The sequence below is a fragment of the Mycothermus thermophilus genome (genome assembly GCF_041956435.1).
Source record: "Mycothermus thermophilus strain CBS 625.91 unplaced genomic scaffold VTJ04scaffold_2, whole genome shotgun sequence".
NCBI classification, from domain to species: domain Eukaryota; kingdom Fungi; phylum Ascomycota; class Sordariomycetes; order Sordariales; family Chaetomiaceae; genus Mycothermus; species Mycothermus thermophilus.
The window spans coordinates 3,695,186-3,707,775 of NW_027191428.1; the positions used below are offsets into that span (position 1 = coordinate 3,695,186).

At 54.1% G+C, this 12,590-nt stretch overlaps 4 protein-coding genes and 1 non-coding gene across 5 annotated transcripts; 3 read left to right on the forward strand and 2 right to left on the reverse strand.

Moving 5' to 3' along the window:
* Positions 1-276: 276 nt before the first annotated feature.
* Positions 277-2,997, forward strand: VTJ04DRAFT_3518 (uncharacterized protein; the record flags this gene model as incomplete). Its single annotated transcript, XM_069361427.1, has 3 exons — positions 277-315; positions 433-2,753; positions 2,826-2,997. The coding sequence occupies 3 exons, from the start codon at positions 277-279 to the stop codon at positions 2,995-2,997; spliced, it is 2,532 nt and encodes an 843-aa protein (XP_069222039.1).
* A 507-nt stretch (positions 2,998-3,504) lies between these two features.
* On the forward strand, positions 3,505-3,575 carry VTJ04DRAFT_t29. Its single transcript has one exon. It is a non-coding gene; the product is annotated as a tRNA-Gly (tRNA).
* Positions 3,576-4,018: 443 nt separating this feature from the next.
* VTJ04DRAFT_3519 (uncharacterized protein) lies at positions 4,019-5,223 on the reverse strand (the record flags this gene model as incomplete). The annotated part of the gene is made up of 4 exons (XM_069361428.1): positions 4,019-4,118; positions 4,240-4,435; positions 4,519-4,748; positions 4,841-5,223. 4 exons carry the CDS (start codon positions 5,221-5,223, stop codon positions 4,019-4,021), a joined length of 909 nt encoding a protein of 302 aa, XP_069222040.1.
* A 2,977-nt stretch (positions 5,224-8,200) lies between these two features.
* Positions 8,201-9,274, forward strand: VTJ04DRAFT_3520 (uncharacterized protein; the record flags this gene model as incomplete). Its single annotated transcript, XM_069361430.1, has 1 exon — positions 8,201-9,274. One exon carries the CDS (start codon positions 8,201-8,203, stop codon positions 9,272-9,274), a length of 1,074 nt encoding a protein of 357 aa, XP_069222041.1.
* An 892-nt stretch (positions 9,275-10,166) lies between these two features.
* VTJ04DRAFT_3521 (uncharacterized protein) lies at positions 10,167-12,111 on the reverse strand (the record flags this gene model as incomplete). The annotated part of the gene is made up of 2 exons (XM_069361431.1): positions 10,167-12,030; positions 12,086-12,111. 2 exons carry the CDS (start codon positions 12,109-12,111, stop codon positions 10,167-10,169), a joined length of 1,890 nt encoding a protein of 629 aa, XP_069222042.1.
* Positions 12,112-12,590: the final 479 nt, after the last annotated feature.

Consider the following 12,590-nt stretch of genomic DNA (forward strand, 5'->3'; position numbering starts at 1 on the left):
TGGTCAACAACATCTCAGACCTGATCCACTTCTCTCGTCATCATCGGCCCTGAATCTACCAAGTACCTCAATATCCGGTGTTCAGCCCCCAATCTAAATCTTTTGTTCTTCAACTCGGGATCTTCAGATTTGGGCTCTTCCGGCTGGGGACATCGATCTTGTCTTGGCGTTCATTCCGGGTCACTTGACAACAACCCTACCACCACCACTTTAGCGCAGCATCACCAAGCAGGTTACGGTCCTCTTGTAGTCAGTTTGTAGGAGACTGTTTCCACCATGGCTTCCAGGCCGAACAAAATTAGACCCATTCGCAAGGTATGCTTTTTGCCTTTTTATTGAATTGCCGCTCTCGGGGGTGCCTTCATTTTCCCCTTCCATCTAGAGTGGTTGCGGTCAGTGGTCGCAGGCAGTTATGGCTGACGAACCTCATAGCCGGTTATGGGCCGGGATAAGAGCGAATTCGAACCTTGTTGGGAACTTCTCAAGGGTGCCTTGACCGATATTCACAACAAAGATGCGACCCAGCTTTCCTTCGAGAACTTATACCGTGCCTCGTACAAAATCGTGCTGCACAGGAAGGGCCAGCAACTTTACGACAATGTCAAATCCTTCGAGGAGGCTTGGTTTCGTGACCATATCCTGCCTGGAGTCGTCAATCTCATCACCGGCAACCTGATCAATGTTGCCCTCCAGAACTCTCCAGGCATGAGCGCCCATGAGCGTCGAGAAACTGGAGAGCGCTTCCTCCGGGGCATCCGTACCACATGGGAAGACCACAACACCTCCATGAACATGGTAGCGGATATTCTCATGTATCTGGAGCGCACTTACACTGCCGATGCGAAACTGCCGTCCATCTTCGCCACCACTATCGGCCTGTTTCGCGATTATTTACTGCGAAACTATGTGGCCGGAGACTACGCCCTCGATGAGCCGTTGACGGTCTTTGACCTGGTCACTGCTGTCATTCTCGACCTCATCAACATGGAGCGTGATGGCGACATCATCGACAGGAACCTCGTGCGCCAAATCACCATCATGCTCGAGAGCCTTTACGAGACTGATGAAGAACTCGACCACACCAAGCTCTACCTGACAGAGTTCGAGCCCCGCTTTCTCGATGCCAGCCGATCCTTCTACCAGAATGAGTGTGAGAAGCTCCTTCGAGATGGTAATGCGAGCTCTTGGCTCCGTCACACTCAACGCCGGCTCCGTGAGGAGCAGGATCGCTGCGATACGACTCTCTCAGTTGTCACCGCGGAGAAGATCGCCAGTGTGGTTGACCAGGAGTTGATTTCTGCTCGGCTGAGTGACTTCTTGGCCATGGAAGGCACCGGCATCAAGAGCATGATTGACAACGATCGCTACGAAGACCTGGCGATTCTCTATCAGCTCATTTCACGCGTTGACAAAACCAAGGCGGCACTAAGGGCGAGTCTGCAAACTCGTGTGATGGAGTTGGGCCTCGAAATTGAAAACACCATCAAGAATACCGACTTCTCGGTTCCCGCTACAGCCCCTGGCGCGGGCGCTGACGAAGATGCTGAGGGCGGTGACAAGGCCAAAGCTCAGACGCTCAATCCAGCGGCACAAGCAACGGCGGCTGCCATCAAGTGGGTGGAGGACGTGTTGCAGCTCAAGGACAAGTTCGACAAGCTCTCGAGCGTCTGTTTCAACGACGATCTCATCCTGCAGACCGCCGTGACGAAAAGTTTCACAGAATTCATCAACATGTTTACCCGCAGCTCCGAATTTGTATCGCTGTTTATTGATGACAGCTTGAAGCGCGGTGTCCGCGGTCGCTCGGATGAAGACATCGAGACAGTCCTGCAAAAAGCCATTGTCCTGATCCGTTACCTCAGCGACCGCGACCTCTTCGAGCGCTACTATCAGAAGCATCTGGGCCGGCGGCTGCTCCACAACAAGTCTGAGATGCATGTTGAGAAGGAGTTGGTGCGGAGGATGCGTGCTGAACTCGGCAACTCTTTCACGATCAGGTTTGAGGGAATGTTCAAGGATATCGAGCTTTCCAAAGACCTTACCGAGAGCTACCGCGACCATGTCCGCAGCCTCGGTGAAACCGCTGCCGACACGGCGAGGGTCGAGCTTAGTATCCACGTGCTCACCACCAACAATTGGCCTCCCGACATCCTCGGTCGTCCAACAGTCACCACACAGCAAGACTCAGAGCCTCCGCCGGAATGCAACTTCCCGCCCACGATCAAGCGCCTCCAGGACAGCTTCTACAATTACTACCAGCGCGACCGCAGTGGACGTGTGCTGACTTGGTTGGGTACCGCGGGCACAGCCGATGTCAAGTGCATATTCCCTAAGATCCCGGGCAAGGAGAGCGGTCCGCTGAGCAAGGAGCGGCGGTACGAGATCAACGTGTCAACATACGGCATGATTGTTCTGGAGCTATTCAATGACCTCGCCGAGGGGGAGAGCTTGACAACGGAGGAGATCAAGCAAAAGACTAACATTCCAATGCCGGACCTGCAGCGCACCCTGGCGTCGTTGTCGGTGCCACCAAAGAGTCGGGTTTTGGCCAAAGACCCGCTGACCAAGAGCGTGAAGCCGGCGGACAAGTTCTCGTTCAACTCGAGCTTTGTGAGCAAGACCATCAAGATCAAGGCGCCGGTGGTGAATAGCACGTCGAGGGTGGAGGATGCTCAAGAAAGAAAGGAGACGGAGAGGAAGAATGAGGAGACCAGGGCATATGTGATTGATGCGGCGTTGGTGAGGATTATGAAGTCAGTACTTTCCCCTCCATGTTTCTCATTTCGTTGTAACTTTCCTTGCGGCTAACTTCTCCCTTCCTGCAGACAAAGAAAGGAGCTCACCCACACCCAACTCACCTCCGAGGTCATCAGCCAGCTGGCCGGCCGCTTCCAACCCGAAATTTCTCTCATCAAGCGCCGTATCGAGGACTTGATTACCAGAGAATATCTCGAGCGCATCGAAGGAGATACTCCTGCCTACAGGTACCTGGCTTGAGCGGTGGTGCTCCTATGGGGACATTCCTGGTGTGGCAGCGGGAAGGACGAACATCTGGTTTGATGGGCACATTTGCTTTCTAGTCTTCTTTTGCTTCACGGAATCGGGTCTAGGTTGGTGGGTTAAGGATGCATGGAGCACGACCAGCCAAGTCTTTGGGTCATTCGGGGGTTCTGGGTCTCAAGCAAGAAATATTAGGTACAACATTGTTAGTATATCAGGCCGGGGTTGCCGAGCTTGATTGTGGAGGAGCGGATGTTTTCCTAGGTAATAATGGATATGAGGTGACCACAAAAAACATCAGGTTCCTTCTCAGTACTGACTCTGCAACTACGTAAGCGTACAAGTATGATCCATGAGCAGCTATTATCTCATGATTTCAGTTTGTGAAACAACCCAGAATGTCGTCGCCATGGAGTCTTTGGAAGGTCATCCTCATCCCCACCTCCGAGCGCCTACCTATTCATGAGTCGGTATCCCGGCTAAATGTGGATATCAACATTCCCAGCGCCAGTGGTTTAGTGGTAAAATTCATCGTTGCCATCGATGAGCCCCGCGTTCGATTCGCGGCTGGCGCACAAGTTAGATGTTGTGGACATCTTTTTCTTATTTTTGTACTTTTATTTTGTTACCTTTTCGGCTTTATTTGCATGTTGAATCCATGAGCTTGCGGCTTGGGCATCCTCCATGTTGTTGGACCAGACAAAGAACCCTCCACCCAAGTCAACGCGGGGCTGTAGGCTTGATTTGACGACACCAAACAACTCCCGAAGACCAACTTCAACGGCTTCACAGGCCACTTCCAATGTTGCCCGGTGTCCAGGATTTAAATTTACGTTGACCTATGATCAATTACCCAGCTTGAAGAAGCCAGTTTCCAGCTCCGCCGTTTCTCTCCCCGCCGTCATTGCCAACGCCCAGAACGCCAAAAACGCCTTGGAATACTTTGGCTCTGGACGATCCAGCCAGAGTCTTCTCATGGATCCACCGACCAGGGCGCAGTGCCTTGCATGCTCATCCGTCACTCGATCTTCATTTTGCTTCGCAAGTGCTGCTCTCCAGGGAGGAAGTCGTGCCCGCAGAGGTTGGAAAAGCGCTCTGCCCATTTTTGCTCAATTTCGCTGAGGAATGGTCAGTCTTTCATTGCATAAAGGTAAGTTTGCCTGAGTCGAGAATGAACGAACCAAGGATTGCATGGGTGGGAGGAGCTCATGGAATCGGGTGAGAAAAGAACAAACATACCGATAATTGGCGCAGATGACTTCTGTGAAGTCGTACATGTTGGCCCAGACTTCCTCACCGTCACGTAAGGACCACTCCTTGGCTGAGAGGTAATGAATCCCTCTCTTCTTCCAATTGGCGGGGTCGACTCGGTTCTCGTATATGTCATGAGCGAGGGCTTCGACCATGAAGTGGCGGTAGATTTCTTTCTTGGTCCCTGGGAAAAGGTCAGTTACAGGTCTCAAAATCTTCCAAACACGGGAGAGGACAGTGACGTGGAAAGAAAAAGGGGATACTCACAGCCGTCGGTACACGGTTGGTTGAAATCGTTTGTGTAAGGAATTGCCTCGATTTCGGCGAGGCGCAGCCGAAGCTTGACAACGAGCTGGTCAGACTCACTGACGATCTCGTCCTTGAGCCCAGGCTCGTCAGGCCCAATATGGGAGGATTTCTGGAGGCACTCCCTCTTTAGAAATCCATACGCGCCTCCACCAGCGCCCCTCATGAGCCAGTCAAGGATATCGTCCCAACTGGGGAAATCCAGTCGCCGACAAAGTTCCTCGCGGGTGAGAACTATGTTATTCTGTCTTGGTAATGGATGAAAGAGGAGAAAATCACGAGCAAAGATGAGAAGCCAGTGTCGACGCTGTGCTGCGGAAATGTCGAGGTACTGTCGCGGTCCTTGGCAAGACGTGTGGTGGAGGAAGAAGAGGAAGGGAAGAAAAATCGTGCCTTGAAGGAGGGGTAGAGGGCATTATATACCCATGCCCTAACGACGGCGACGGTGCATGGACCTCGTTCCTTACCGTCGCCGCCGTCGCCGCCGCGGTTTTCGTCGCGGTTGTCGTCGCGGTTGTCTCCGACATGGTGAGAGATCAGAGTGATGTGGTCATGATATCCAGGATGCGGATCCCCACGCCGAGCCAAGACCGGCACCTCGGAGGTCAGACCCACCCGGCCCGGCTTGTGGGGCCGGGTGAATCTCCGTGGTTCCGGAATCCGCATTTGTCCAGAGGTAGGGCGTTCCGGCTGTGTTTATGAGTTAGATCTGCGTCCCTGTCCTGATTATTTTTCTTGATAGTCAAGGTGTTTATCATATTACCGAGGGTGTGTTGCTGCCCAGGGGATTGCATGGCTTGGCGGGCAGGGCGATGAAGAGAGCCCCAAGTTTGTGTGCTGGCCCGTTGGGTGAAGTCAAGCGTTGGATACAGACAAATATGTGCCTAATGTCAGTCTTCTCTAAGAAGTCGTGAGCAATGAATGAGATATCACTTCCGGGAGTAAGTTCATGTAGGAATAGCCTTGCAGGCCAAGTCATGATCGACGGCAGTCTAACGACTTGGCTGCATCTCCCAACAACTGGGGCGTTATCAGTAGTGGTGTGGTGGAAGTATGTCTATTCATTCCCGTGCCGGCGAGATACATTCTCGCGAATTCTAGTACACAACATATCATTATTGTTGCGGCTATTGCGTAAGAAGCCCAAGACACTTTGAGTTTCGGTGACAGAGAGCGGCATGGTCCCCCTTGGTTTGGAACATTGGTTCTTAGGAACAAATAGGTTGCCATCTCTCTCCTAGCGCTCTCAAGGGTATTGCATAAATGATGGGATAATGGAAAAGGTTGGAAACATCGAAAAGTTCCAATAAAACTGGACACTTCTGGATACATCAATGAGCTTGAATGTAATCTAACATAAAGAAATAAAGCCAGCTTCGCGATCATGGGAGACAACCTGGTTACATAAATACTACTTGTGTTCTCGAGCAATAATGTCCCTCTTGCCACCTTCCTCTGTCGAACCCATCCGCTATCCTAGAGCATGCGCCCATGTCCCTGCTAGGATGGATTAGTTGGTTTGCCCTTCAAGTCCCAACGCCATATTTCGGTGACTCGTATCACTGGAAACCCAGAAGCACCTCACGCACTACCCAACGGCCCCCCCGGGGCTTTAGACGCCGGAAGGAGTCATCCAAGCCACGCTCTACCAGTTACTCTCATGCCTCTCAGAGGTTTCGACCACAGAGACAGCCTTGTAATGAGCTGAGCAGGACATACCAGGCGTACCGTCCTCCGATAGGGAGCCATTTTCCAGAGAGATGCAGCCATCGGCACGTCCTTGCTACGGGAGAGGCCACAATCATCCACATTAGGCTGGACGACCCCGAGAGAGAGCTGTTCACAAGCCCGCCTCTGCCCTCGAGCCATGCCTTCCTTGCCCCCCTGACTCAGACCCCGGGCCTTAGTTTATCCCAGCAGATGCTCCCCGAGGAGCAGTGGCGGCCATGGCCGCAATCTGCTGCCACGAGGACAGAGCTGCTCGCATCACGTGAGGCACACTCAGTTCCCTCATCACATCTACCGGTCATCCAAGTCACACCCCCTACTTCACCTCCTCCTATTCCTTCTCTACCTCTTCCACCCCCTGCTGCCCATGTCAGACAGCGACGGTTGCTGGAGGTTCCTGGAGAGTACGGACTACGAGGACAAAGATGAAGCTAAGTGGACTCTACACCTCTGAAGTGGTGATGGTAACAAATGGGGCCTCTTAATCAGGGATCTGGGTTCATCATTACCCATTTTCTTCATTAAAGTTGGTTGTTGTAAGTTTAGGCCGACGGGATAAGCGGAGATATGCTTGCAATCACGATACTTAGCGGATCTAGTGGTGAGTGTGTCACTTCCCCAGGCAACACCGGCCTTGATCTCTTTGGTCAACGGGAAATTCCGTCCGAGCACCTCGCACAAATGATCCAACATCAGCTAGGACGTTGTTTGCGGCGCGTGGTAGCGGCATGCGGCTCAAAGACTGCGGATAGCTCCGGTGGGAGGATTCCTGGAGTGGGTCAAGACCGGCCATCGAGAACTGCTCAGGTCGGGACCGACGGAACCGTGTTAGAGGACTGTGGCCAAAAACCCGTAGTTCTCAAACCCGCACATACCACGGGACGGAAAGGCGTCCTCAACAGCTGAAATAAAGAGAAGTACGTGGTCTTGAAACATCATTCGTCGGTGAGCTACCTGCAGTTGTCTAGAGTGGGGTGTTGATCTCCGTCCTGGATCCCAGGCCGGGTGATAACAGAAGTGAGCCAGACTGAGAATGACCATGTAAAGACAAACTATAGAAACTCAGTATCAAAATTCTGTTTCGTTCAGTATGGCTTTGTTTTCCTGACATGTGGTATATTGACGGCAGGCAGGGAACTGAAGACCTCTCTGCCCAGGAACTCAACCCGACTCGCCACGTCATTTCGTAAAATGGGTCAGGCAAACGGAAAAAGAAGCCCCAAACACATTCCACTGTTTCTCATGGGTAACTGGGTTTGCGGAATGGTTTGGCTTCTCCAGCATGTGGGATAAGTTGGGTCTTGAATAGGCCCCTTTCTTGAATAAGCCGCCACACCTTCCTAAAAGGGGTTTGAATAAACACACATTCAGGGGCTACAACCGCCTCCGACAGACAAACACCACAACGCATCCTTGACGTCCTCGACTATCTGACCTCGACCGAAGACTCGGTGAACGAGTCTCGCCGCGCAGTTCCATGCATTCTGCCCGCCATGACCAGGCATACTTTGTCCCCGGGCTTGCCGCCGCCATTGCCACGAGGACTTTGCTACCCCGATCGGGGTCTGAATGGCTCTTTGCTCGCCTGCAACATCTCCGTTCATGCTCCCTGGTCAGGGACAAGCGGGCGGTCTCTTGTTGTTTGTCTTTGACGGAGCATGCGGGGTCCTCATGTGGGCAGCTTCGCAGTTTGTCCGTTCAACCCACATGGCCGAGTATCTCCAACAATAAACAACGCTCCTGAATAGCAACCTTCCCGACTATAAGAGGGTATCATCTCGACCACCATGGCTTCTCTTTCCTCCTCTCCTCACCCATCACTAGCCAACGACAATTCATAGGGTCTTTTATTATCAGAAAACCCCCAATTGTTTGTTTTATCCTTCGAGCAACGACAAGTCTTTTTTTCTTCATCATGAAGTTTACTCTTCCCATCACCCTCCTGGCGGGTCTGGCCACCGTCAACGCGGCGGCCGTCGCCGACCACGACAAGCGCTACTGCGAGGTTGAGGGCGGTGCCTGCCACACCGTCAAGCGCGCTGCCCACGCCTTCTGGGTTGCCGTCCGCGACAACGCCCGTATCCCGGCCCGCGACGAGGTCTCCAACGAGCTCTCGTACATCGCCAGCCGGCAGCTCAACGAGCTGGCCCTCGCCATCGCCGCCAGCCAGGACGACCCCGAGGGTTACTACGCCGCCATCGCCACCCCGACCGAGGCCGACACCCCCACTAAGCGTGAGGCGGAGGCCAGCTGGTGCACTAAGTTCCTCGGACAGCCGTGCTGGAAGCGTGAGGCCTCTCCTAGCAAGACTGACAAGGACCTCCCGACCAAGCGCGAGGCCGAGGCCAGCTGGTGCACCAAGTTCTTGGGCCAGCCGTGCTGGAAGCGCGAGGCCGAGCCCAGCAAGACGGAGCAGGACCAGCCCACCAAGCGCGAGGCTGAGGCCAGCTGGTGCACCAAGTTCCTTGGCCAGCCGTGCTGGAAGCGTGAGGCTCACCCCGAGGCCGAGGCTGAGGCCAACGGCTGGTGCGCCCGCTCTCAGGGCCAGCCGTGCTGGAAGCGCGACCCGGAGGCCGCTCCCACCAAGACCGACCGCGACCAGCCGACCAAGCGTGAGGCCGAGCCCAGCTGGTGCACCAAGTTCCTCGGCCAGCCGTGCTGGAAGCGCGACGCCCTGTCCACCGAGAAGCGTGAGGCCGATCCCTTCTGCTCCCGCTTCACCGGCAGCTCCTGCTGGAAGCGCGACGAGAGCGCCACCGCCCTCGAGCAGGTCAAGCGCTGCACTGAGGTCGGCCAGGCTTGCTGGAAGGCCAAGCGCGCTGCCGCTGCCGTCATCAACGCCATCGACTCTGGCAACGCCCTCAAGCTCAAGCGCGAGGTTGATGCCAAGCGTGAGGCTTCCTGCTCTGGCCCCAACGGCATCTGCACCAAGGCCACTCGTGACCTCCACGCCATGTACAACGCTGCCCGCACCATCATTGAGGCTTAAGTTAGTTTCCTCCCTGTTTCCTTTTCTTGTTTTCCTTTCTTCATCCCGCGGAGCGACTGACACGGTTCGGACAGGCGCCTTCTGGATCAAATTTTCTTCTTCTCTTCAGGCCAACACACCTCGACGATGATCTGAAGAAGTAACAGGAAGGCTTCGCTTCGCGGGACACATAGTTGGACACATAGGCGGCAGCATTTTCGTCCCGCAAAACACCAAAAAGCACGACACCCACCCAACATTTTCTCAATTCATTTTTCCTCCGGGAGCTCCTCAAGTCATCCGAGAGACCCTGGGAGGATGGAGCCTGACAAGAAGGCTCATTTTCACGGCAGCGCCGCCTCTTTTGGCTAGAGCGCCTTTGTATATCGACGGTCCAGAGAGGGTGGTAAATAAGGACCGGTGGGACGACTGCCATTCAGATTCACTTGTTAGTTTAGCATATCCAAACTGGATACACTGGGGACATCTTACTGTTCCTCGCGTGTAATTCTTGTATGTTCCTCCTTGTTGTGAGTTCCAGGTGATTGTTGTTCCCATGTGAGGATTTTGACCGACTTGTCAAGATGATGCACCCCTAGGTTGGAGAAATTTTCCGAGAGAACCTGGAAATTGGTATTGGGGTTCCTCGAATCGTATGTACACACAATTTTTGAGTTTGTCAGCTGACTACTAGCTCCGAAGTCTTTAGAAACAAGAACCTGCCGTGAAACAGGCCCTTAATTCCATGTTTCTCCCATCCATCAATAACCTGGTTCGATGTCATGATCCATGACGTTCCTTGCTTCATTAATTTCTCATCAAGAGAGAATTGGTTCCATAATATCAGCCACAACTGCTGACTCGAAAGTACACATTTGAACACACGTCCTCCACGTTTTCCAGTCTCAGATCTTCAAGCTGTCATTGTGGCGGTGGTGGTGGGCGATGTCAACGTCGTCTGTCCTTCACTCGCACTGGGGAAAGGGCTCTTCTGGCTGTTGGGGCTCTTAACGCCCCGGCGGCGCGGCGTGCCCGACCCGGTGCCAGTCGCGGTGCGCCCCTGGCGCTTGTGCATCAGAATCAACAGATCAACAAGCGCCTCAACGTCACGATATAGCTCCTGGAGTTCTGTATGATTGCTGAGCGGGAGGTTGCCACGGGAATCCGCCACGCGGAACCCTGAGAAAACGATCCCTCTGTTGGCCGGCAACTTGCGTTCATTGAATGCGTCACCTGGGCCATCTGTCTGGTTTGTAGAACCCTTCCTTCCCCGCGGCGGGAGGTATCCCGTGTAGAATGCCCGGCTGTAACCGACTGCATACTCATTAAGTGCAGCCTTATCGTTGCGGAACTCGAGCCAGTCATCGGCACGGAGGGCCTTCAGGTTAGCTGGAACTGAAATACGGAATGGGTGCTGGACCGAGTCGAGACCGTAAGCGGCGAGCAGGCGGCCGGTGATCTTGAGGTCAGGGCTGCGGAGGGACTCGGAACTGCCGCTACTGCTGTCATAGCCAGATGTGGGGGATTCGGGCGGGCATGGAAGTGACCCAAACGGTACGTGAGAAGCGGACAGAGCGACACGAGTCCCACACGCTTGGTCGAATGGCGACGAGACACTAGGTCTGCTTATGTGGCTCGGCCAGAGGTTCACGACGTACAGCAGGTTGAAGCGGTACTTGATCGCGATTTGGGCAGCCACGATGGCAGCGGTGGCGGCTGGACGACTAGCCATCGGTGGCGAAAGTGTGAGCATTGGGTGGACGGGATCCTTCCAGACCGGTGACTGGAGCGGAGTTGGTTGCGGGGGGGAGTTGAGAGTTGGAGCGCGGGATGTCGACCGATGGTTGGTACCATCGGCAATATCGTCGTCGTTGAGTGCCAGGAAGTCATCAACCGTCGGTTCCTTAAGGTCAGGATCAAGGGACTTGGCGTGGACCAGCTTGGACATGCTGGTGGACCGACGGAGGTTCCTAACAACACGCCGGGCTTCTGTGGTTGGGATCACAAGGCTGAGCGGTCTGCGCGTGGCATTACTGTTGTTCTTGTTCGGCTCGCTGGGAGTCTGCACGAGCGCGCTGTGCCTTCGCGAAACTCCAGGCTTTGGCTTGGGCCATACCGAAGGGTCTAAGTACCGAAATTCACGGGTGAAGTTCTTGCGGTCCCGTGTTCCAGCTCCAAGCTCAGGTCCAAAATCCGGTTTCTGAAGGGTAAATGCCGGTTCCGGCTCACCCGCAGCAGACTGTCTCTTCCGATCGGCCCGAGTTTTGGGGGAGAGAGATAATGAGGACGACCGAGTCCGGGAATTGGAGCTCGACATCGATTGCCTTGGTGTCGAGGGCTCGTTCGTGGGGGCAGGAAAACTGAAATTCTTGAGAACCTCGGAAGGGTCGTCGCGATTCCGAGCGGTATAAACGCAAGAGGCACGGCGAGGAGCACCGGCGCCGACCGATACGTATCGTGGAGCCACGACAGGAACACGAGCAGTTCTATCAGACGTGGCACCTGATGCGGTTTGGCCGCTTGGCTCGGGCAGGCTCTTAGACCGATGAGTCGGATGCGGTCGGATGACAACAACTTCTTCCCTGGCCATCATGCGGGAGCATGTAGGCCGGATGAAAGATGGCTGGGGAAAGATCGGTGTTCCAAGGTCAGGTCCCGCCAAAGATGCCGACCGCTTGCTCGTGGCTCGGTCATGAGGATCAACAGCCCGCTTCCTTCTGGAAAACAGCTTCTCGAGCTTGTCAAGTTTTGTTGCCATGGTGATCCGGTCGAACCCGCTGCCAGAAAAGGTTAGAATTCAGCTTCAAGGTGTGAACATCTAGATCGACTCACCGGTTCGAATCGAAATCGACAGTCATGGGTGCTGGGGAGAGTCTGGTCAAGGTTTCATGGAAGAGGGAGAAGGCCTTGGCCCTCTATGGCAGGAACGTGTGGTAATCGACGTCGGTTCCTTTGAGAAAAGATCGGGTACACTTCGAGGTCGCTGGTTGTCGAGTCACAAGCACAACAATCGGGTCTGTGCTCCAAAATGTTTGAGATGATTCTAAGAAACAAGGTTTCGATGACAGTCAGGACAAGGGCGTTGCACAAAAGTCGACAGACAACGGCGGCGCATTTATGGGTGTCATCCAAAATGTCCGCGACAGGCAGAACAAAGGTCACAGGTCGAACAAGACACGCCCCGAAACCTTGTGAAGGGTTCCTGCAAGATGGTTAGAGATTGCCTCAACAGGTAACGCGAACAAAGTCAACTGACAAACTCCAAAACTTGGTCGGTCTTGTTGTTTCATACGCGTACAGCAATCGGACTGCAGTCGGCGTTCTCACTTGATATGGT